The sequence below is a fragment of the Dromiciops gliroides genome, chromosome 1 (genome assembly GCF_019393635.1).
Source record: "Dromiciops gliroides isolate mDroGli1 chromosome 1, mDroGli1.pri, whole genome shotgun sequence".
In the NCBI taxonomy this organism is placed as follows: Eukaryota; Metazoa; Chordata; class Mammalia; order Microbiotheria; family Microbiotheriidae; genus Dromiciops; species Dromiciops gliroides.
Genome location: NC_057861.1, coordinates 570,661,805 through 570,686,892, shown reverse-complemented (window position 1 = coordinate 570,686,892; position 25,088 = coordinate 570,661,805). Strand labels below are relative to the sequence as shown.

At 35.3% G+C, this 25,088-nt stretch overlaps 1 protein-coding gene across 2 annotated transcripts in view; it reads left to right on the top strand.

Annotated features, from left to right (window-relative positions):
* Window positions 1-25,088, top strand: part of SYK (spleen associated tyrosine kinase) — a 197,669-nt gene that overhangs the window by 128,224 nt on the left and 44,357 nt on the right. Inside the window, exons 6-11 of one of the 2 annotated variants that reach the window (XM_043977546.1) lie at window positions 4,542-4,623; window positions 4,987-5,039; window positions 6,893-6,961; window positions 14,995-15,091; window positions 17,729-17,906; window positions 19,522-19,731. In XM_043977546.1, the coding sequence (XP_043833481.1) occupies window positions 4,542-4,623; window positions 4,987-5,039; window positions 6,893-6,961; window positions 14,995-15,091; window positions 17,729-17,906; window positions 19,522-19,731 (689 nt within the window). The remainder of the gene's footprint in view (window positions 1-4,541; window positions 4,624-4,986; window positions 5,040-6,892; window positions 6,962-14,994; window positions 15,092-17,728; window positions 17,907-19,521; window positions 19,732-25,088) is intronic. The other variant, XM_043977547.1, reaches the window with a different exon arrangement.

Genomic DNA, 25,088 nt, shown 5'->3' with positions numbered 1-25,088 from the left:
TTTTTGTAAATATCTACCCATTTTGTTTAGATTGTCAAATTTATTGGCATAGAGTTGGGCAAAATAGTTCCTAATTATTGCTTTAATTTCCACTACATTGGTGGTAAAATCCCCCCTTTCATTTTTGATAATGATAATTTGGTTGTCTTCTTTCTTTTTTTTAAATCGAATTAATCAAAGGTTTATCTGTTTTATTGGTTTTTTTCCATAAAACTAGCTCTTAGATTTATTGATTAATTGTATAGTTTTCCTGCTTTCAATTTTATTAACTTCTCCTTTGATTTGCAGGGTTTCCAATTTAGTAATTATTTGGGGATTTTTAATTTGTTCTTTGTGTAGCTTTTTTTAGTTGCATGCCCAATTCATTGGTCTCTCTCTTTTTTATTCATGTAAGAATTTAGAGCTATACAATTTCCCCTAAGCACTGCTTTGGCTGCATCCCTGTAGGTTTTGGTATGTTGTCTCATTATTTTCATTCTCTTGGATAAAGTTATTGATTGTTTCTGATTTGTTGTTTGACCCACTCATTCTTCAGGATGAGATTATTTAGTTTCCCATTAATTTTCAGTCTACCTTTCCATGGCTCTTTATTACATGTAATTTTTATTGCATCATGATCTGAGAATGATGAATTTACTATTTCTGCCTTTCTACATTTGATGATGAGGTTTTTCTGCCCTACAAGTTGTCTATTATCATCATGACTGATTAACACAGTTCCAGAAATACCAACTATACCAATAATAAGAAAAAGAGAAATTGAAGGAATACAAAGAGGAAATAAAATTATTACTTTCTGTAAGACAGCTCAATGATTTAGAAAACCATCATGAATCAAACAAAAAGTTAATTGAAAGAATAGATCTCCAAGTTGGAGAATAAGAAATAAATCCACACAGGTCATTATCATTCCTATAAATATATATGCCAACAAAGCCAGTTTTGAGTTAAAACCAAAATTTCATCCAAAATTATTATCGAAGTTATGCAATGTTTGGGTATCTCTACTAAGATTCAACTAGGATTTATATGAATTCATCTCTCATTGAAAAAATAAAGACATATCTAAATAATTTGAAGAAGCATTAAGTGTTCATGGATATATTGACTAAATAAGACAAAAAAATAGATCTAAAGAAAATAAGAACAAAGTATCAAGAATCTCATGAGTAATAATTGAAATAAGTAGGAAGAAAGGAAGTGTCTATCAGATTTGAAACTCTGCCACAAATAATTATTTTAAATTATTTAGTAGCCATTAAAAATAGAGAAGTTGAATGATGGCACAGATTAGCCATTATGACACAGAGAAACTTGGAAACAAGGTAGGTTAATGTTCAGTAAACCCGAAGATCCAAATTGATGGGGTAAGGATCCAATATTTGACAAACTCGGGGAAAAATGGAAAAATCATTTGGTAGAAATTGGGTTTGGACTAATATATCACACTGTGATGTATAAGGGAATAATTTGTTACTACAGAAGCAATAGAAGGCATTACAGAAAGAAGAATGTGCAATTTTGCTTATATAAATTGAAAACTTTTTACACAAATTTAATGCAGATAGGAAACAGGTAAATTGGAAAAAATCTTTGCAATAAGTCTCTGTTATAAAGGTCTCTTTCCAAAATATATAAAGAACTGATTCAAACTTCTAACAACAAAAAACTAAAAAAACAGATAAATGACCTAGAGAACTCTAGAGTCGCAATTAAATTAATTAAAATAATTAATAACCAGAAAAGTTGCAAGACATAAGGTAAATCCACTTATATCCTAAGCATTCCCAGATATAAATAAGAAAAACTAGAAATTAAAATGCCATTAAAAATAACTAAAGGAGCAGCTAGGTGGCACAGTGGGTGGATAAAGCACTGGTTCTGGATTCAGGAGGGCCTGAGTTCAAATCCAGTCTCAGACACTTGACACTCACTAGCTGTGTGACCCTGGGCAAGTCACTTAAAACTCATTGCCCTGCAAAAAAAAATAAAAAAATAACTACAGAACCTATAAAGTACTTGGGATGATATCTTTCCAGTTCAACCAGAAGTCCCTATAATGAGTTTTATATTAATTTAACTATAAAATATAATTTTCAGAAACAATGACAGATCTATATAAGTAGAGAAACACTCATTGCTCAGGGGTGAGTTGAGCCAATATAAATTTGCAATATTTCCTAAATCATGTAAGTACATTCAGACTACTAAAAGAATGTTTTGTTGAATTTGGTGGGGGTGGGGAGAGCATATCAAGTCATAAAAGGTCAAGGAACTCAAAGGAAATAATAGAAAAAAAGTGGGAAGGTGGGGAAGTCTATTGGGTATCACATTTCAAACTACTACAAAGCAGTAATCATTAAAGTGATTTGGTATTGGTTTTGAAAAAGAGTATCAGTGGAATGGATTAGGTTCACAAATATACCAAAGCCAACAAACAAAATTGCATAGCGTTTAATAAACTCAAATCCCACAGTTACTATGGGAAGGATTCACTTTTTTAAAGAGCAGATGTCCATCCATTGGAGAAGAGTAAATAAAGTGTGATACACAAGATGATTGTGCAATGACCCCAAAAGAAAAGATATGACAGTTCACTTCCCTGCTAGAATATGTTGGGAAATACAGATAAATTAAAAAATTTTTAAATGATAAACACTTTTAAAGGGATGAATGAACAGGGTTTTTTTTTTTAAGCTTTGTATTCAGCTGCCTTATTTTTTGTTTGTTTGTTTTTGTGGGGCAATGAGGGTTAAGTGACTTGCCCAGGGTCACACAGCTAGTAAGTGTCAAGTGTCTGAGACCAGATTTGAATTCAGATCTTCCTGAATCCAGGGCTGGTGCTTTATTCACTGTGCCACCTAGCTGCCCCTAACTGCTTTATTTTTGTATGCTACATTATTTCACTATGTAAAGAATGAATTGTGATTTGGGGTTTCTATGACCACATCTTTGCTTCATTATGGTAAGACTAGTAATGGGGGAAAATGGGGTATGGGTTTTGGGAAGAGTTGGGGTTCTTAGGAATTCCTCTTTAAAGAATTACACCCTCTTGCACACAAAAGTAGTTAGAATAAGATAGTAGTTTATTTAGGAACAAGGGAAGGGAAGGAGGGTGGGAAGGGAAACCATGACAGAAATCCTTAGACTTCTCATGGGGAGATAGGCACAAAGCACATGGGTCAGAGGTACCAATTTCCTTGAACAGGAGACTGGAAGGTACTTTTATAGAGGACTGTTGGGGATGGACCATCTGCCTGTGAAAAGTTCCTTTAGTGGGGATGCCCCACGGGTGGTAGCTGGGGGAATTGGGTGAGGAGTGGAGGACCATCCCCCACTGGTAGTGACTAGAGGAATTCTGTGAGGGGTGGCTGTCTCTTCAGGACACAAAGGCCACAGTCACACCCAGAGACCTGAATGAAGGGTGGGAATCTGAAACTAACTCAGTCAGATTTGGTTCTGCTTATCTCTCTAGGCATTATCTGTCCTCTGGTTTAGTTTCTCAAGGAGAAGATTCCTTGATGTGCCCCAGAGAAATTTTGAGGTGCTCTGCACTCCATGACAGATTGAAAAGATGTAATCTTGAAAAGCCAGGTGGCTTTAGTGTCAGGAAGTGATGTTTGCTTGTGGAACTTGTCAATCAAAGTTGCCAGCCAATTAGCTTGGGGTTGTGTGTGCGTGTGTGGCTCTGTTTTCCAGTTTTGTGGGAGGCTTCAGAAGGATGCCCAGGAGGAGGGCACATCTTTTCACTCTGACCATAATGAAGCAATGATGTGGTCAAAGAAACCCCAAATCACAATTCATTCCTTACAACTATATGCATTAATGGTGTGTAATAAATAATGAATCTGATGTAGGTCGATATTATTTCTTATGTAAAAATCTCCTGAGTTTCAGTATCATGTTTTGTATATTGTAGGCACTCAAATGTTATTGATTAACTGTCTATGTTTAACACTCTAACATATGATTTCTAAGGTCTCTTATAGTTATGAAATTATAAACTTATCTATACAATATTCCAAAGGGAAATCCCTACTTATTTTGTTGGAGAGCAAAATCTGAATGAGGTAATATTCCCTTTTGAAGAGAAAGGAGAGAGATGGTGAGACTAAGGTAAACCTTGATATAAGGTTCATCTAGATTATTAATATAGTAAATTTTCCTGGAAGGATTTAAGTAAGTGGGTATTTGTGGGAATTGCAATAGTAACATAATCTAAAACAGCCTGACTTTGAGGCATATGGTGAGAGTTTTGATCCTGATTCATAAGGAAGTGAGAGACCAATGAAAAAATGTAAAGCTCAAAAAAAGGGAAGTGGACTTAGTAAAAGCAATATGTAAAAGGTACAGCATTAGTATTTATAGTTGAAGAAAGTACAAAATGGTTGCAATAGCTCACAGTGGAAATGAAGAAAGATGTCATTTTCTTACAGGCACCTAATTCAAAATGAAAACACTAATTGGGACCCCATTGGAATCTTTATTCTGTTTCTCTTTTTTACTCACTCATCCTCTTTTTTTTTTGTCTTCATTTACAGCTGGTTGAGCATTATTCCTATAAACCAGATGGACTCTTAAGGGTTCTTACTGTTCCATGTCGGAAAATTGGCTCAGAAAATGGTAACTTATTAATATAATGGGTTTTCTGTATTGTTTGGATAAACTAGCAAACAAAAACATAATCTCTGAAAAACTAGAATTTGATGGGATCTTGCTTATCTTTAGTACTTTAAGAAAGTATTTAAAAACAAAGGAAACTGACTTCATGCACTTTACATTTTAAAACTGAAACTTGGTACATACATGGAAAAAAATATAGCTGAATGTAAGAAGATATACCATCTGGAGAAAAATTGTTTTAACAGATGGGGCGTGTGGTTAGCAGATAATGTGTATTACACAACCACTATTTGAAATTCAGGAACCAGTCCCTCCACCCCCCCCTCTTTTTTTTAGGAGTAATTGTCCTCCATATCTTCATAGGTAACATAGATTTTGGGATGTCGCGACCACCTCTTCCAACCTCTCATCCTAAGGTAAGTGTGGTTTTTAGGATCAGTGAAGGTTAAGCATTTACACATATCAGCAAATGTTGAAATTTCAGAATAAATTACTTTATTAATAGGGATTCCCATGGAGTATCATATCAAACAAAAGACTCTTTTTAGTCTTAAAATAAACTTGTTCATTATTTTGAACAAGATTTATGTGTCATATATTTCTTCAGCTGTGGTATTAGTGGCTGAGTATGTTGGTTAATGTACATTTTTAAAGTATTTATAGTTAGTAAATATCAAGACTAAATTTAAGACATTAAATTTAGAAATTCTTAATTTAGGGGTCAGGTAGTAAATTTAAATTAACTTTTTCTTCTGTATAAGATAAACTAAAATTAATTAGCATCTTTAATGACATTGTTGAACACATTAATAAAATTCTTATTGGGGAATTCAGTCAGGATAATCTTCCTTTATGGAAGTAGAATTAGAATGGTCAGTGTCTCTGGACCTTTCTGACTTGATTGTTTTGCCCCAAAGATTTAGGTAGAAAATTCTCTAGACTAATTGTTGACAAAGTGCATGAAATACCCAATTTTAAGTCAACTTGGTAGTTTAACAGCAGGGCATCCCAAATCTGAAGGATTCAGAGCATTATGTGAGTTTCCTGACTCTGCCTCTGGAATTGTGGAGAGAAATCCTATTTTGCTAGAGATAAAAGTCACTAAGTTGTTTATTTTTTTTAACAGGATGTGGAAAGGGGACAAAGGTTTTCCCTACCTTATTAATTTTGTGCTCTTAGTTTAAAGGTAGAGAATTGTACCATTTTATATGCCCTGGTTTGGGTTGCTATGCTAGGTTGTCATAGACCTATGGAACATAACTCTCAAGATTTAGGATAGGAAATTCAATTTAGTTTCCTTCCTTCCTTCCTTCCTTCCTTCCTTCCTTCCTTCCTTCCTTCCTTCCTTCCTTCCTTCCTTCCTTCCTTCCTTCCTTCCTTCCTTCCTTCCTTCCTTCCTTCCTTCCTTCCTGCCATCCTTCCTTCCTTCCTTCCTTTCCTCTTCCTCCTCCTCTTTCCCTAGGTTTTCCCTACCTTTTCGTGCTTTGCAGTATTAGCTAGTCATGTTGACTTTCCAAAGAAATTCCTCTAGGTTTGGGTGTCTGCCTCCTTTATATGATATATTTTTACTGCCTCTTCTTCCTTTATGGAAGCTACTTTTAGTTGGATTCTATACTTCATTCTGGATTCTGACTACTTTGAAGTTAACTACAGTTTCTAAGACAAGCTCTATCTAGAGAGAGGCATAAAAGCTATTCCCGCTAGCCTCTGCCATCAGAGATCATGAATATAGAAATACAGAGGAGAAAAGTTAGAAGTTCTTTGTAAATCAAGTCCATTGTTATTAATGTTATAAATTCTTTCTCTTTTAGAATTCTTTCAGCAGAAACCCATAGCTATTTTCTTTACTATTCTTTGTTTCTGAATACTATGAATTTGATGGGAGCTCAGTATTTAAATCACTTCCCATTTGTATCAGTCTCTGTTACTGAAAGCCCCACTAATCTTCACAATTAGATGAATTTAGTTTCTCCCCATTGTATTGATGTTTCTCTAAAATGCATGATTTATTAATTCTGTGTACCACATAGATTGTTTCTAATGTAATAGATATTATATATCTCTAGGTAAACATTTTCAAGAAATCAGGTCCGAAGCTTTTTTTGATGAAAAAAATTTTTAAATGGTATGGTCATTAAATGTTGCATGGTGAACCTTATTAGCAAAATAAAATTATTTCTAAAAAAAAGTTAAAAAGAGCATCTGTCATAGGAGATATCCATTGTTTTTTGAAAAATTTAATGTTCCTCTTTGACATTATGGTTTCTAGAGTTCGTCAGTGGGTGGATTTATCTCAAGAATCAAATCATACTCCTTTCCAAAGGCTGGCAACAAAAAGGTGCCTAATGCATACTGTGTTTGCTGGTTTCTGAATAAGTGGTAGGATGTACCCACACTTAACACCATGCCCTTTCCCTTTTGGTCTGCACCTGTTAAATGTGTAATTGTCTACTAACATTCTGAATGTAGAGATCCTAATGCAGTATGCTTTTCAATTTTCATTCTTTGTTGTCACTGATATCATTCATTATAATCTGATTCAGATGTAGCCTTTGTTTTATTACAGCAAATTCCTTGACTGTCTTTATCCTAAGTGTATGATGTGCTTTTCATGTCTGTCTTTGATTTATTTCATGCCTTTAATTTATAGATTTTTTTTTTAGTCTTGTAATTATTCAAATGCAAATTAGAGCACAGAGTTTCCTGTCAGAAAACAGATGATGCTTTTGGGGCAATGTTTCACTATTAATTGAGCAAATAAAATGTTTTGTTAATGGTAATAGATATGTAGTTTTTGTTTTACTAAAAGGAAACACTATATTTTGTGACAGCATATAGTGTCACCTTGCAGATCTTGTCATTATTTCACCATGGCTATGAATTTTAAAACATTTTCACATATACATTAGGAAAGGTAGAGATTGTGAGATAGAAAAAATGTCACTCAAGAAGCAGTAATTTTAATATTTGATCTTTTCCTTTTTTGCTATATGATTGATTCCTGAGGTGAATAATATAGAATCCCAGTTACTGTTTTCTTATAATAAATTTTCCCTCCAATGACTTATGTCTAGTGACAAGTCATTCTTTATGGTTTCTACTCTTATTCTAAATGTGATTTTTAAATAACACATTTTCATAACATTTATTAAGTTTCCAATCCTTTTTGCATAAATTTGAGCCTAAAACTAACTCAGTAAAGCATAGTTTGCTTCTTGAAATAAAGATATGTACTCAGAGAGCAAGATTAAGGAAGATATGTGACTTATGCTCTTCCAAGCATATATAAGAAATGTATTTTTTTTTTAAGGATACTCATCCTCCTACTGACAATAAAAGAGAAATGAACTCCACAGTATAGTTTTAAGTGATGTCATTGAATTTGGGGGCCATTGGGGCTATGACCTGCACACTAACTTATTCATACTCTGTATATTCAGTCTGTTCATTAAGGCTAACTTTCCAGTTAAAGTGGATTACAAAAAAACACACAACTGCACCTTCCCCCGCCCCTTGCAATTTATCTGCATGGATTTTTCATTAGGAAAAATGACGGAAACAGTCATGATATAGTCCAGTCAAACTCTTCTTTTCTTTTCTTTCTTTTTTTTTTTTTTTTTGTTGTTGAGGCAATTGGGGTTAAGTGATTTGCCCTGGGTCACACAGCTAATAAGTGTCAAGTGTCTGAGGTCATATTTGAACTCAGGTCCTCTTGAATCCAGGGTCGGTACTCTATCTACTGCGCCATCTAGCTGCCCCATCCAGTTAACTCTTGATTGGATTATTCAGAAAGATGCAATCATAACATATTGCAAATTTTTCTTTTATTATTTTATTGTTCTGCAGTACTAGAGGGATAAAGAGTTGGTAGTTATCTTAGAAATTTGGTTATCTTTAGCCAACCAATCAAGATGTTTCAGCATACATACACACACATCACAAATAATATCTTTTGTGATAGAGCTCTCCTTTGCCCCTAGTTGATTAGTACTGTTACATACTTAGAAAAACAGGCTTAATAAGAACTGAATGTATAGTATCCTTTATCAAGACATGAATTATCCATGATAAACTTTTAAAATGATAGTAATGCTATGAATGCACTGAGCTAGATGGCTCAGTGGATAATGTGCTGGATTTGAAGTAAAAAAGACCCTAGTTCAAGTCAGGCCTCAGAAACTTATTAGCTATGTGACCCTTAACTTCTCTTTGCCTCAGTATCCTCATCTGTAAAATGATCTGTAGAAAGAAAAAGCAAACTACTCAAATATCTTGCTAAGAAAACTCCAAATTGGGTCACAAAGAATCAGACACAACTGAACAACAGTGCTCTAAAAATAAAATGATTCAAAATTTTTTTCTGAATCAGTTTTTTCCATAATTAACCTCAAATAAATGATAAAAGAAACTCCATGAATGTACACCTTCAAAATAGATTATATTATTTTATGAGGTATAAACTATTAACCACAGTATTTACTTGTCCAAAAAAGGAAAGTGACATATAAAATCTAAACCTAGACTGTTGAAAGAATGCAAATGACTTATTTGATTAGTATTCCAAGATGCTAAGAGAAATATTAATTCCAACTTAAATGAGTAGGACAAGTTTTATTATCTATTAGATAGTAAAGGAAGTTTTCAAATGTCAATAGTTAATGAAGGAGGAGAATTATAAATGGGTGCCATGAATATTCTAATTTATTATTTAATTTTTAATTGGGGTGACCATTCTAGGTTTTTAGGAATAAATGTAGATAATTAATAACTTTCTTGGGGGGGGCCGGTAGGTGGCTCAGTGAATAAAATACTGGCCCTGGATTCAGGAGGACCTGAGTTCAAATCTGACCTCAAACACTTGACACTTACTAGCTGTGTGACCCTGGGCAAGTCACTTAACCCTCATTGCCCTGCAAAAACAAACAAACAAAAAAACCCAAACTTTCTTTTAAGAGGCACATGTGAAAATTTATGTATCATATCCACAGATGAAATTTTGTTTAAAAATTATGTATATTCAGCTGGATCTTTTTAGTAGAAGACTTATTTCCCATAAACAGGTTATTTTACCTGTGGGAAGTGAAAATTTTTCAGACAACTTAGAACAACACATTTAATAGTCTGAATTGACTTTAGTCACTGAATTAGCAGTGTATTGTACTTGTATTTTTATTACTATGACACACATGCATTTTTAAAATGTGTTAGAGGATAGAAGTGTAAGGTGCTAAAATTCTAGCTAGTCTGTCTAAAATCTCTAATGAGTGGTTCCCAATAAATTAGAAGTTTTAGCAAGAGTTGAGACTTTTAAGCATTTATTAAGGAGAATAAGAAGAAGAGAGAGAGAAAGGCCTAGATTAATCTATCTATCTTGGGGAGCTACAGTTCTCCTGCTCCACTCTCCACGAGAGTCCTGGCGAAAAAGAAGTATTGCAGATGCTAGGTCTGTAAATTTCTCTTCCAATTCAAAAATGTTAGGGATTTCTACTAGAAATATTATGAGCTTAGTAATATTACAAGTACTATAAGTTTCTAGACGTATAGTCAAGTGGCAAAATACACACATGTACATATGCACCTATATTTATATATATGTATATGTATATGTGTATGTGTGTATGTATGTAGTTTCCAGAAGCATTTACATTTATTATTAGACACCAAGATACAGTACTGAGAAATAGAAGTACATGTTCTCCAATAGTAAGCAGGGCTGCTTTTGCCCCTAAACACTGACATACTTAAAAGACAATAGTAATCAAGATAAACCAGATAATGGCAGTGGAACCTTTTGTGACTTTATTTCTAATTCTGTTTTCTGTGATCAGCCCACTCAATCAAGCATATATCAGTGTAATATTTATATATATATATTCAAAAATGGCTAGTGATAGTAGAATATTAAGTGTTGTCTTTTTTTCTCTTTCTTCATTTTTCAAACCTCCAAAAATCTGACATCATTTCTTCTGAAGCTGTTGATTGGCCACTTTCAAGAGAAAATACATGCAGAATATTAGTACTTAACCCAGACTAGAAAATGTTTTCTGTGGCTTAAATGTATTATTAATCATATGTTTGCTTTTTGCAGAAAAAAAGCACCCATGCAAAACAGTTAAAAATTATAAAATTATGATGGGAGGGGAGGTAGAATCTTAAAAATCTAAGACAAAATTCTCTCAATTTCTTGCTTAGAGATATTGTCAAAAGGGAAATTAAATAGTTGACAGGGTGATTATGATTTGTAACCTATAAGTTTAGTTGTGTTTCTTTCAAAGAATGAAACACATGTTGAGAAAAAGTCATTTGTCTTTTTGAAATATAATATCTAGTTTCAGAAAAAGATGCTCAATTGTTTTTAATACTCATTGCAAAGGCACTATTTTGTACTCATATGAAATTGCAATGTCTCTTTCTTTGATTCTTCTATTCTATTGTTCATGAATTACACAGTTAATGGATTAAGAACTATAGCAAATATATTGACTTTTGGTAATGTGTATATGCCTCCTTAATGTTATGCCAATTAAAAAGGAAAGGTTTATCTAAGTGTAATTAGAAAAAAGATTCTTGTCTCATCCTTTGCATTTGTTCATAACACATTTCAATTAGCAATATTTGCCCCAGGTTCACGTAGTGGCTAATGTCTCTACTCCCAAATACCAGGGAAGCTGAGGGTGGTGCACTGCTTGACCTTGAGACTTTTGAGCTTCAGTAGGGCTAAAGCCTATAAGGTATTCACAATTAAGTTCACTACCAATTTTGTGAGCCCCTAGGAATCCAAGGAGAGATCTGGGTCAGAAACACAGCAGGTCAAAACTTTCATGCTGATAAATAGTGAAATTAGACCCATCAGTGGTTGCTCTACTTCCAGGATAAGCAAGATCCCCATAATAAATAAATATAATAATATATGATATAAATATAATAAAGACCAACAGATAAAGTCTCAGAAAAGTTGTTCACTCTCATTGATAAATTTAAATTCAAGATAACCTCTTGCATATTTTATTAGACTTGAAATTGTTTCTATTTAAAGTGGTAAATAACCATGTTAAGCTTTCTCCTTAGTAGTGTTATAAAATTGTTTGAAAAATAATTATTGGAGGGGGCATCTAGGTGGTACAGTGGATAAAGCATTGGCCCTGGATCCAGGAAGGACCTGAGTTCAAATCCAGTCTCAGACATTTGACACTTACTAGCTGTGTGTCCCTGGGCAAGTCACTTAACCCCCATTGACCCACAAAAAAAAAGAAAGAAAGAAAGAAAAGAAAAATTATTATTGGTATTGTGATTCTAACATCCTGGAAAAGCTGTTTTCCAGCACATATGCTTGCCTTATATTTCATTTTGTTCATGTAGTAGACTACCTACCTTCAATCCCAGTCTTATGCACAAGATAACTCTTTTGCCATATCATAACTTGTCCATATATGCTTATTAGAGAAACCATGAGGGAAACATAGGCCAGAATTTTTAAGACTGAAATATAGTTTTCAAAGCATTGAATTCTGTTGCAGGTACTTTATTCAAAAGAATAATTAATTACTTGTTATTTGAACATGACTCTCTTTCCCTTATTATTCTCATTTCTCATTTTGCTTGCCTTTAGTTATCCCATATAATAAATATGTAGGTGGCAAAATGGCATTTTTAAAAATTGTAGAATAGGATACCCAAATAATTGATCTCAACCAGTCTATCATGAGGCTACACCTCTTGAACAAACCACCCATTATGAGTCCCTTTAAAATACTAGCTTGAAAACTCAGTGAGCTCTGGAGGACAGGGTCATGCCTGCTGGCATTCCATCATAGAAAGCAGAATAATGTTTGAAAAACCAGAGGCTATTTGGAAATTTTTCATTTTCTTAGTAGTAGAAATTCTTTCTCATTCAGACTCAGCTAGTGGAGAAGAAGAGTAGCTCCATACAACACAAAGGTTGAAATTTGTGCCTTAGACAGATGTGTATTCTTCTATTAGTGAATAGTCTTATAGTCTTGACTTTAAAAAGTATAAAGGCTTTTATGTTAATACTTCTCATGTCCAGAAGGAAAGAAGAAGGGGGGGGGGTAGTGAGAGAGACAGAGACAGAGAGACAGAAACAGAGAGACAGAGAACTTTTTTAAAGTTCCAGGCAAAAACTCACCACTTGGAGAAGAGGACTATGGGGATAGAGGCATATTCAGAATTAAAAGGCAGCTGGAGAGGAAGTGTAAAAAGTCTTCAGAGTCAGGAGTGTAGCAAGGAGACAAGTGATTTTGGTAGATTGGGCACTCCCTAAATGAGAGTCTCAGAGTATAATCTCCTTAAGAGAAGGGGCTATCTTTTGTATGCCTCATGCTTGACACAGTTCTTGACACACAGTAGGGCTTACTGATCAGTGGAGAAAGTTACAGGGGCAGAGCAATCTAAAAAATAAGGAGAAGAGGTGGAAAAAACCGGAGAGTTAAGGGTGGGGCAGAAGCATATTAGAAAACAATTATTGCAAAAAGATTTTTTTAAAACAGCATTTTTTGTTGTTACAGTTTATCTTTCATTGTTATCTACAGTATTGCTGATGTCTTTGGAAATTTTTAAAACATTAAGTTTTTCCTTTTCCATTGGAGTTAAATGGAAAACCCCATTGTAATAATCCAAGTCTTCACCCAAAAAAACTTCCCCCACATCTCACTAGAAAAAGAAGGTGGCATAACAGTAGCATTTTGAGAGATAACCAAAGATAACTTGCCAAGTGGCAGAATTATTCCCAAAAGATTTTATTAGATAGTACTGTTTCTGACAATATGGCATCGGTGACAACTTAGTCTGGCTCATATTAATTAAATTATTACATATAAAGGAATGGGACTGGTGCCTTTGGCTTAAAAAATATTTTCCTACCATGTATCTTAATAAATTTAATTTAATTTATTGAATCTTAGTTCATTTAATTTAATTTTTTTTTTTTTTAGTGAGGCAATTGGGGTTAAGTGACTTGCCCAGGGTCACACAGCTAGTAAGTGTTAAGTGTCTGAGGCCGGATTTGAACTCAGGTCCTCCTGACTCCACAGCTGGTGCTCTATCCACTGCGCCACCTAGCTGCCCCCCATTTAATTTAATTTTAAAAGTGTGTAACAAAATCAGCTACAGTCTAAATTGGCTACTTTGAATTAAGTCATCCTTTCTACCTTTAATATAATGGGAAGTCAAAAAGCTTCAGTGGAAATTCTCATTCACTTATTTTAACTTTTAGATGGGCATAATAAATAATCTTTCAGACATGGTAGAATTAAGGTAAGAAAGAACTTGCCAGTCATACAAGTTTTGGGACCTTCATCTTTGTGTAGCCATTATTGTTGGGAGGGAGGAAAGGAGGGAAGGAGGGAGGCAGGCAGGGAAGAAGGAAGGAAGGAAGGAAGGAAGGAAGGAAGGAAGGAAGGAAGGAAGGAAGGAAGGAAGGAAGGAAGGAAGGAAGGAAGGAAGGAAGGAAGGACTAAGTGCTTACTATGTGCTAGGCACCATGCTTAATGCTTTATAAATATCATCTCACTTGATCCTCACAACAATCCTGGAAGGTAGGTGACATTGTTTCCCCTATTTTAGAGTTGAGGAAACTGAGGCAAACAGAGGTTAAATAACCTGCCCAGGGTTACATAGCTACAGACCCAGATCTGTATCCATTGTGCAACCCATTCTTTTCCATTCCTCTCAGAATCCCACTATCCCATATCTTGCCAATCTACATTATGTTTGTGGCAGAATGGAAGACAGCAATGGGTATGGAGTTAGAAAACCTGGTTTCAATTCCTCATTCTTTCTCTTACTACTTGTGTGACCATATGCAAGGCACTTTATCCGTCTCAGGGTCTCAGTTTCCTTCACCTTTAAAATGAAAGAATTGAAGTAAATAAACCTTGTTAATTGTACTAAACTTTAACATCCTTTCCTATTCTAAATCTTTGATCCTAATGTGTCCTAGGAAGATCAAAGATAGGAGATAGTTTTAATTTTTTTTTATTATTGTTGTTGTTTAACCTAAGTCCAAAGGAGAAAAAAAGTCCTTAGGAATTTTCAGTATCTGAAGTAAAATCTAGGATTCTAGTAAGTTTTTTAAGTTCAATGTCCCCCAAAAGTCCTGTAGGAATCCTTGAAATTGTATCAGAAGCAAGGCTTTAAAATATTTACAGTAATTTCATGTTTCTATAATTTTTGCTTTAAAAAAATGTGCCCAAGCAATAGCCTGGAGATAAAATTTTAGTTAACTTCTGTTTGTCTGTCTGTCTATAATTCTTGTCTATGTCTTTCTTGCATAAATTATGCTTTAAGTAAAGAAGCAACAGATTAAATGTTTATTCCTGAGTTTATATTAAAATGTTTCATTTTGTACCTCAGTCACATCCTTCCAATGTTAACCGGGCTGACAGTTCAGTGGAACTTAATCCTTATGTGCTACAGAGAACAAATTGTACCGCTTTGGGAGCTGAACTAGGTAGGTAAAATCATATCTTCAAATCAGGTTCATTTAACCCATTATTTTCTATCATTTCTGTACCTTCATTGTTATCTCTTCTTTCTCTTTATACTCTCTTAGTACTCTCATTAATTTGGATGTCTCAAATCTTTATATTATACCCTAATCTGTGACTTAATTATTAGTTCCACATCACTGATTGCCTGCCTCCAATTTTTTTGTTTTTTTGTTTGTTTGGTTTTGGTTTTTTTCAGGGCAATGAGGGTTAAGTGACTTGCCCAGGGTCACACAGCTAGTATCAAGTATCTGGGGCTGGATTTGAATTCAGGTCTTACTGAATCCAGGGCTGGTGCTTTATCCACTGCACCACCTAGCTGCCCCCTTATCCTAGTTACTCTTGGATCTATCTCTATCCCATCCATCAGTTCTTATTTACTCCATCTTCACAACATATCCCACATCTAGCACCTTTCTATCCAAAAATTGCTACTATTAAATCAGCCTCATAACTCCTAACCTGGACTATTAGAATATCCTCTTAAGTGGTATCCTTCCTCTAGTTCCTCTCCTTTTGAATCTAGCTTCTACATTGCTGCCAAACTATTCTTCAAAAGATGAAAGTCTTAATTAATCAGATACTCCTTATCTACACTAAACCATGTTGCCTCTCAGATCAAACTAACATGTAAAGCCTTCTGCAATATGGTTCTTATCTAGCTTCCCAGATTTATTTCATATTATTCCCCTTAATTCACTCTAGATTCCAACAAAACAGGCTTATTAACATTTTCCAAAGTTCCATCTGCACACATTTCCACAGGTATGTTCCATGCCTGCAATTCTTAGAATATTTTGCTTTCATTAAGCCTTGTCATTGGTCAACTCCTTTCAAAGCTCTTCTAGATGGAAAGGATAGCTAACATAATGGTTGACAATGCCAGGATAACAAAAATAAATAAATCTTGGCATGCTAAAGCTGTTGGCTTGAATCTAAATTCAAGAATAAATTAAACAGAAGATAAATTTCAGTAGGTATAAATGTAAAGTGTTACACTTAGATTCTTAAAAATGAGTTCCACAAGTACAAGGTGGGAGAGGCATGGTAGAATATCAATTTGTCTAAAAGCATCTGGAGGATTTTAGTTGACTGCTGTAAGGGGCTAATATTCTAGCTAGTCTGTCTAAAATATCTAATGAGTGGTCTCCAATAAATTATAAGCTTTAACAAGAGTTTAGGGGCAGCTAGGTGGCGCAGAGGACAAAGCACTGGCCCTGGATTCAGGAGGTCCTGCATTCAAATCTGGCCTCAGACACTTGACACTTACTAGCTGTGTGACCCTGGGCAAGTCACTTAACCCTCATTGCCCTGCAAAAAACCAAAAACAAACAAAAAACCAAAGAAAAAAACCCCAAGAGTTTAGACTTTTAAGCATTTATTAAGGAGAATAAGAATTTGGTGGAGAGAAAGAGGCCTAGATGCCTACATCTATCTATCTCAGGGAGTGCACATTTTATCTCCGCTCTCAACAAGAGCCCTCATGAAAGAGAGTGAGCCACATCTCCTTCATCTCATAAGCCTCCTGTGAAACTGGTTAACGGATGTTAACTACTCGCACACATGTCTCTAAGCTAATTGGCTGGTAGTCTTGATTGACAGTACCCACGAGCAAATGTCACTTCCTGACACCAAGGAAAGCCACATGACTTGCCCTCAGACATCTTCTCCTCATGGCGGAGCTTTCCTATAGTAACTCTCCAGCAAGAGGCATCATTCCAGTTGTTACAATCCCCCCTTTGTTTCTTCAAGGAACACATAGTGTTTCTTTGACAAAAAAGTAAAAAACAACAGAATATAATACCCTATGCTAACAAACAATATGTCAATAACAATACAGAAAAGGGAGAAAAGGGAAATTTTGTCCTCATGAACTGGCGCTTTGATACTGCCTGCAGAGGGATGGCCTCTGCAGAGAATACATGTTACAAATGGTGTATATAATAACAGAACGGAAAAAGAAAAACAACAAAATGAAAGCATTCATTTAAAGTCTTTGAGATCTTGTCTTCTTGGAGTGGTGAGATATCATCAGGAAAACTAAACTCTGGTCTGGAGTCTAGTTGTCTCTGGACTCACTTCTTTAGCTATTGAACTGCTGGATTTTCCCTAATTCTTAGCATAGCATTGTCAATGTTCAAATTAAACAGTGAGAGTTCTTCAAAATATAACTCATACTCAAACTTTATGTATATATATAATATTATATTCCCCCCCTTTTGGAGGATTTATACCCATATAATGCAGAGATGAGGCAGTTATACAATCTATAACACTTCTTACCACCATGTGTCTGGATCAAGGCCAAATTTAGTAATGTGTCCATGATGACACCTGAAAATATTATGGACAGGTTACCACATCTCATACCGAGACATCCAATAATTGTGCTAGGCCCTGTGTGGATGGATTCTGACCAGGCCATCAGACTGAGTGAAAAAAGAAGAAAAAACAAAAAAACAAGTTAAGTTAAACCAGGTGCATGTGTTGGAGCTTCCAATTATAAAATAAGTAGCATAACATGTCTACTCAGTTGCATTTGCAAAGGGAAACTCATCCCCTGGCTGGGGCTAATGAAAATGTGTTTTATTGATTTGCAGATGTGCAGAGGGAAGCCTTACCAATGGACACTGCAGTCTATGAAAGTCCCTATGCGGATCCAGAAGAAATCAGACCCAAAGAGGTGCGTCTGGACAGAACATTGCTAACTTTGGAAGAAGGCGAGCTTGGCTCTGGTAACTTTGGAACTGTTAAAAGGGGCCGCTATAGAATGAAAAAGTAAGTTGTTATTTTAATTCATATTCTGAAATATATTTGCTGTGGTTATAATATTTATTAATTAAATATACCTGCATATAGGGGTATGTATATGTATGTATGTGCATGTGTGTATATGTATGTATGTATGTAATTTTCACCTAACCCTTAAACATCCCCATTTGATATTATACTTTGGGATGAATTTCTGGTATTATTAACATATAATGTAATTATATACAGTGTACGGTGATTTTATTTTAGCAGGTTTTGTGAAATGGATCTCTTCAGAAAGTAGCTGAGTTAATATGTATCATGTTTGACTTAGTTGACTTAGACTGGATGAGACTAAGACTTAGTTGAATATAGCTAGGAATAAAAGTCCTGAAAGTCCTTATCACTTTGCAGTGTTTAAGCCTCTGTGGTTAGTGAAACTCGTGGAAGAAAATTGAAAGTATTTGAGATTTAGATTACATAATTTTTATTCAAATAAAATTGACTTCTGTAGGAGTATGTGACTTTAAAACTCAAAGATACAAATGGGCAAATATAGCAGAACTTCAGCCTTTCCCTCCCCACAATGGTCCTCTTTTTTTGGTTTAATGGTTCAAGACTGATTTGAAACTATCTCCTTTCCTTTGTATATTCCTGAATCTAAAATGAAAGACCTTGTCCCTTAGGCCATGATCACTTTACTTAACTTTCAGATTTTTCCAAAGGCAAGATATAAAAGAACCAAAAGCTGCTATGATACAGTACAGTAAAAATAATATAATAGTAAATTACTTGTTCATTAGATTTCCAGAATCATTGTGCTTTTGAGCCAAAGTCTACAACATTTTCAATTATGAAAATGGAAATAGGAACACTGCTTTCTTTTCTATATCTATCAGAGCTGAGAGCCAGATTAGTTATACCAAGTATGCTGCATATGTCTTAAAAGTGTTTTCTTATGAATTATTGTATTGCATCATATTTAAAAGAAAAAAAAATTACTTCCCAGTATATTTATTTTGCTATTTTTCACTGTAGATATATAGAACTCCAGATATGTTATAAGTTAAATCATTATTTGTGGATTACTACAAGTTAGGGAAAATGTGTTCTCAGTCCCAAAAAGCCTTTTTAAAATTGAACTATTGGAATCTAAACATTTCACAGGTTGGAAAATTACTTTGGTTCTTCCTAACATTAAGATTTTCTGATTGTGTTTTAGCATGTATTATGTATCTGGAAAGTTAAAATAATCTCATATTTCTTTAAGAAATATTCTTTAATTCTAACTTTATCCTGGACATTTGGCCTCTCCCTTGCTTCCCTCAGATAGTTTGAAGTAGTGAACTTTTCTTTTTCCCTTTTGGGGGAGGTTTGAAGTGGAAAGAGAAATAGCAGAGAAAAATTTTGAGGAAGAAACCAATTAATCATTTATTTCAAAGGATAGCTTATTTTCATTCAATAATGGAAGGATAGTTTTATATAATTATTTATATAAGGATAATATATTTAATATAATTATAAAATTATTTGCAATTAGGATAATGTATAAAAGTGTGTATATATATATATAGTATGTATGTATGTATGTATGTGTGTATGTATGTATGTATGTGTATGTGTGTTTGAATTTGTTTTGCAGAGGTGAAAAGTTAGTGGCTGTAAAGATACTCAAAAATGAGACCAATGACCCTGCAGTTAAAGATGAGTTACTAAGAGAAGCAAATGTCATGCAACAGCTAGACAATCCTTATATTGTCCGAATGATTGGGATATGTGAAGCTGAATCCTGGATGTTAGTCATGGAGATGGCTGAACTTGGTCCACTCAATAAATATCTGCAGAAAAACAGGTATGTTTACCCTAACTACTCAGTATTCTGGAGATTCCCATAGTAAAAATATCAGTGCTATGTTTCCTTTAGGGCAGAGGTGACAAGCATATAGACTATATTGAAGCTTCCCAAACTTCCAAGTGTCACCCAAACCAGATTAAAATGTGACTGGGAAATATTTAACAAAATAAATAAAAACAAATCAGAACATAGAAAATGTTAATAAGGTTCTATGTGACCCACAGGGATTCTTATGTGTGGCTTAATGGCCTCATTTCTATTTGAGTTTTATACCACTGCTCTACAAGATTCATTAACAGCATATCGCAAACATTACTAAAATACTTACCACTGTTCCTTTCCCCTTCATACAGGGACCTACAAAAATGTCAAAGATAAGGCATAAGGGGATAGTTTCAGTAATTGTCTCTGAAGGCTCACATTCTTTCTTGCTACACTCAACAAAGTTCCAGTTCTATGCTATCTAGGAGGTCTCAAAGAGTGAAGACTTGATTTAATGATTTTTGTCTTCAGTCTCATTTTACACTGGCCTAGTGAAGCCAGTCATTTATGTTTTGACAAGGTATGCTTACTCTTTGGGACAAATATTTAGGTGAAGCATTTCGCAAAGTATTACAAAATGTTCTGATCCTGACATTAAACTGGCACCCATGCCTATAATTTTTCACCGTTAAATCCTTCCCAAAGTTTTGTATATTGTACTTACTGTTAACTGATCTTAATATTAAAACAAAACAAAACAATTGATATGTACTAGCTTTCATGAGATGGAAATTTCACTATGAAGTATCTATATAGTTCTTTCCCCTATGTCAACACAACTACACAATTGTAAACAGTTTGAAGGAAGAATGATAACATGGAGTGATGAATACCTATACGAAGCCAATGCCATTTAGCAAAGTGTAAAAGAATCAGCAAACATATGAAAATTATTTAATTTATTTTTGAAATAAAAATTATAAAGGCCAGCAAAAGGAAATAATGGAAAATTTAGAATAAAAAGATGCCCCAACCCCCAGAATAGTTTTGATTATCTCATCAAATTGGAAAAACAAAAGAATATGTTTATATGTTTTGTATCTCTCCCACCCACCCTCCAGGACACTATATATCTGTATCTAACCAGAGTTGTATCTCCTAAAATGTAAACCCAATTGGCATTACTATAGTCCTTCACTTTCTTGAATACCCAAAGGTGACTAGGTGGGAGAATAATTAAAAAAACAGCTATCCATTATGTCCACACCATCATCCAAAGAATATGTCTTTCCTATGCTCTTTTCTCACAGCATAAATCTGGCAGATATGTTAAATCAATAGCTTGGTTTGTTTTCTCTGAATTTGTTAAAACCTTTTTTCAAGATTTCCTAAAATGGTGGGATTAATGGTGGGATTAAAACAGATGTGATTAATGATTTGTGGTATATAAAGTGCCAAGATTTTCTATTGCTACTCTTACTCCTTGAATTCCAAGGACAAATCTTGGAAGATTTCTGAGGACAAAGCCAAGATGGCAGAGGAGAGAAAGCATTTAACTGAGCTCTCCCAACATTCCCCTTCAAAGAACTTTAAAACAATGTTCTAATTGAATTCTGGGGAAGAAAAAGAAAAGAAATTGAATTCTGGTGTGGTAGATCAAACAAAAGATCAGAGTGAGAAATTCTTCCAGCCCAAGCAGCATAGGAGATTTCTTAGAAAAAGAGATTTGTGACATAGGGGAGGAGGTTGGTCATTTTTTTTTTTTGTGGGGCAATGGGGGTTAAGTGACTTGCCCAGGGTCACACAGCCAGTAAGTGTCAAGTGTCTGAGGCTGGATTTGAACTCAAGAACTCCTGAATCCAGGGCCAGTGCTTTAACCACTAAGCCACCTAGCTGCCCCGAGGTTGGTCATTTATAAAACACTAATGGTGGGACTAGGTAGTGGTGATAGAAGCAGCAACAACTTTAGGAGCTCTCAAGGCAGAGATGGTAAGAGAATTGTCAACTGGTCAGAAAGAGATTATAGGATCCCCTATGCTAGCACTGGACACAGGACTTGATGCTGTTTGGCAGCTCCATTGCCTATACTCACTTCTGGGTCATAGTTCATAGTGAAGAAGATACTTTATGTCAAGACAGAATTGGGGCAGCTAGGTGGCTCAATGGATAAAGCACTGGCTTTGGATTCAGGAGTACCTGAGTTCAAATCAAGCCTCAGACACCTGACACTAGCTGTGTGGCCTTGGGCAAGTCACTTAACCCTCATTGCCTCACAAAAATAAAAAAATAAAGAGAGAATGGAAGCCCTGAGGGGCAATATCACTTAAGGTCTCAAGGGATCAGGGACCCTGAGGAGTCATGTTGTTTCTAATTCTAAGAATGAAGGGTCCCTGAAAGAGCAGTATTGATTGCAATTCCAAGGGATCAGAAACCCTTGTGGGGTAAGAGACAGAGTGAAGACCAAAAGAGCAGTGCCCACACTTCTCTTCAGATCACACCACTTTGGAAGCACCAAAAACTTCGAAACCCTCAAAACTAGCTCTGAAAACAGCACTTTGGAAAAGGATGAAGCTTGAGACAGTTGTAGTCACACACACACACACACACACACACACACACACACACACACACACACCAGAAACAGAGCATAACAATAACATAAAGTTCCAATCAATAAATAGGGTGGGAAAATGTACAAATGACAAAAAGAGCCTGATTATAAAAGAATTACTCTGGTGCTAGAGCAGATCAAGAAACTCAGAAGAGGACAATGAAGTCAAAACAGGTACAAGCAAAGCCTCAAAAATGTGAATTGGATACAAACCCAAAAATACTTGGAGAGCTCAAAAATGATTTTCAAAATCAAAGAGGAGGGGCAGCTAGATGTTGCAGTGGATAGAGCACCAGCCCTGGATTCGGGAGGACCTGAGTTCAAATATGGCCTCAGACACTTGACACTTATTAGTTGTGTGACCCTGGGCAAATCACTTAACGCCACTTGTCTCACCAAAAAAACAAAGAGGAGTGGTAGAGGAAAGATTGGGTAAAAAAATTTAAAGTAAAAGAAGAAATTAAAAGACAATTATTTCTTCATTCTTCATTTTAGAAGATGATGATGTCTTGACTTGTGCATGAATAGGATTTAAGTGAAGCATATTTGCACAAAGTCATCAGCCTCACTTTCTCTTCTAGTCATTGAAGTCCAGGGGCAAGAAAAAATTCAAGATAACTGGTGATGGTCCAGGACCCACTGGATGACTGGTGTCTTCAATGTCTGACCAAGCTCTAAGAGTCCCACAACAACTACTTCAGTCACCTTCATAGCCATTGGAAAAAAATGTTCCCATCTGCCCATTTCTCCAGGGAAAGTCTTCACATGCTTGGAGTAGACATCATATTGGGTGTTCATAGAGCACTGGCACCTCTATTGTAAAGATTGGCCAACTCTTTACCCAACTTTCACCCCTGTTCTCCAAGGAGCTGTAGCATGTGCAGTGGCCATACTCCAGTAAAGCCATCTTGTAAGGTAGTTTAACCAAGGCTGAGGACAACCAACAGGCCTCAAACTGACTGATTGGTGTCAGGAAAAAAAGATAATTAAGAGCTCGGTAAAAGAGGTACAAAAATATTGAAGAAAATAACACCTTAAAAAGAGAATAGGCCAAAGGGGAAAAGTGGTACATATATTCTCTTATGAAAATAACTCCTTTAAAAGCAGAATTGACCAAATGAAAAAAGAGGTACAAAATCTCACTGAGGAAAATCAATCCTTAAAAATTAGAATTGGGCAAGTGGAAGCTAATGACTCCATGAAACATCAAGAAACAATAAAACAAGTCCAAAAAATGAAAAAAGAAAATTTGAAATATCTATAGAAAAAAGCAACTAACTTAGAAAATACATAAAAAAGACATCATTTAAGAATTAATGGGTTCGTGATAATGAATAAGATGATCAGAACCAGGAGAACATTGTATACAGTATGATCAATCTTATGTGTTGATCAACTGTGAATGACTTGATTCTTCTCAGCAATACAACAGTATAAGATAATTCCAAAGGACTCATGGTGGAAAAGGCTCTCCAAATCCAGAAAAAAAAGAACTGTGGAATATGGATGCAGATTGAACCATACAATTTCTTTTGGTTTTGGTGCTGTTGTTTTTCTTTTCTGAAGTTTTTCTTTTTTGCTCTGATTCTTTCACAGCATGACTAATGCAGAAATATGTTTAATGTTTTTGTACATATATAACCTATATCAGATTACTTGATGTCTTGGGGACAGGGGGAGGGAGGGAGAAAAATTTGAAACTAGAAATCTTATAAAAACAAATGTTGAAAACGATCTCTACATGTAACTGGAAAATAATTAAATACTTTTATTTAAAAAAATTAATGAGTTCAGAGGTGGAGCCAAGATGGCAAAGAGAAGCCAGGAAGTTGCCTGAGCTCTCCCAAGTTTCCCTCAAAAACAACATTAAATCAAGCCTCTAAACAGATTCTGAAACTACAAAACAGACAAAAAGACAGGGAGACACAATCTCCCAACTTGAGATAATTTAGATGACTTCAGGAAAGGTCAGTCTCACTCGGCGCAGCACAGTACAGCATGGAGGGGGTCTGGGCAAGTCAGCAGGAAGCTCTTGGCCACAGCAGAGCAACTGAGACCCCGAGATCATGGGTCAGGAAGTTGGTGGCACAGCGGGCCAGTTGTGACATTCACAAGCACCAGCTGAGAGGGCAGGATGACAGCTGGAAGGTCACCCACAGGACAGGTGCGACTGGGACTGATCATCCCAGCACCTGGAGCAAGCACAGAGTGGGGAAAGGGGTGAGAGGCCTCAGAGTAGAAAGCCAGTGACACAGGCCCTATCCCCCAGCACAAGAAGTTTGAAACAGTGACTCTTGTGCCCTAGGAGCAGACCTCAAATAAAAAAAAATAAGCTGCAATATGAGTAAGAAACAGAAGAGGTTTGAGAGCTTCTGTGTCAACAGGGAAGAGCTAAACACAAACTCAGATGACGACAATACTCTCAAATTGCCTACATGTGAAGCCTCAAAGAGGAAGATGAATTGGTCTCAAGATCAAAAATCCATCTTGGAAGAGCTCAAAAAAGATTTCAAAAATCAAGTGAGAGAGGTAGAAGAAAAAATGGGGAGAGAAATGAAAGCAACACAAGAAAATTATGAAAAAAAAATCAGCAGCTTGGAAAAGGAAGCACAAAGATTGACTAAAGAAAACAATTCCTTAAAAAAATTCATTTGGCCAAATGGAAAAGGAGGTGCATAATCTCACTCAAGAAAACTGCCTTAAAAATTCATGGAATCTAATGACTCCATGAAACATCAGGAATCAGTTAAAAAGAATGAAA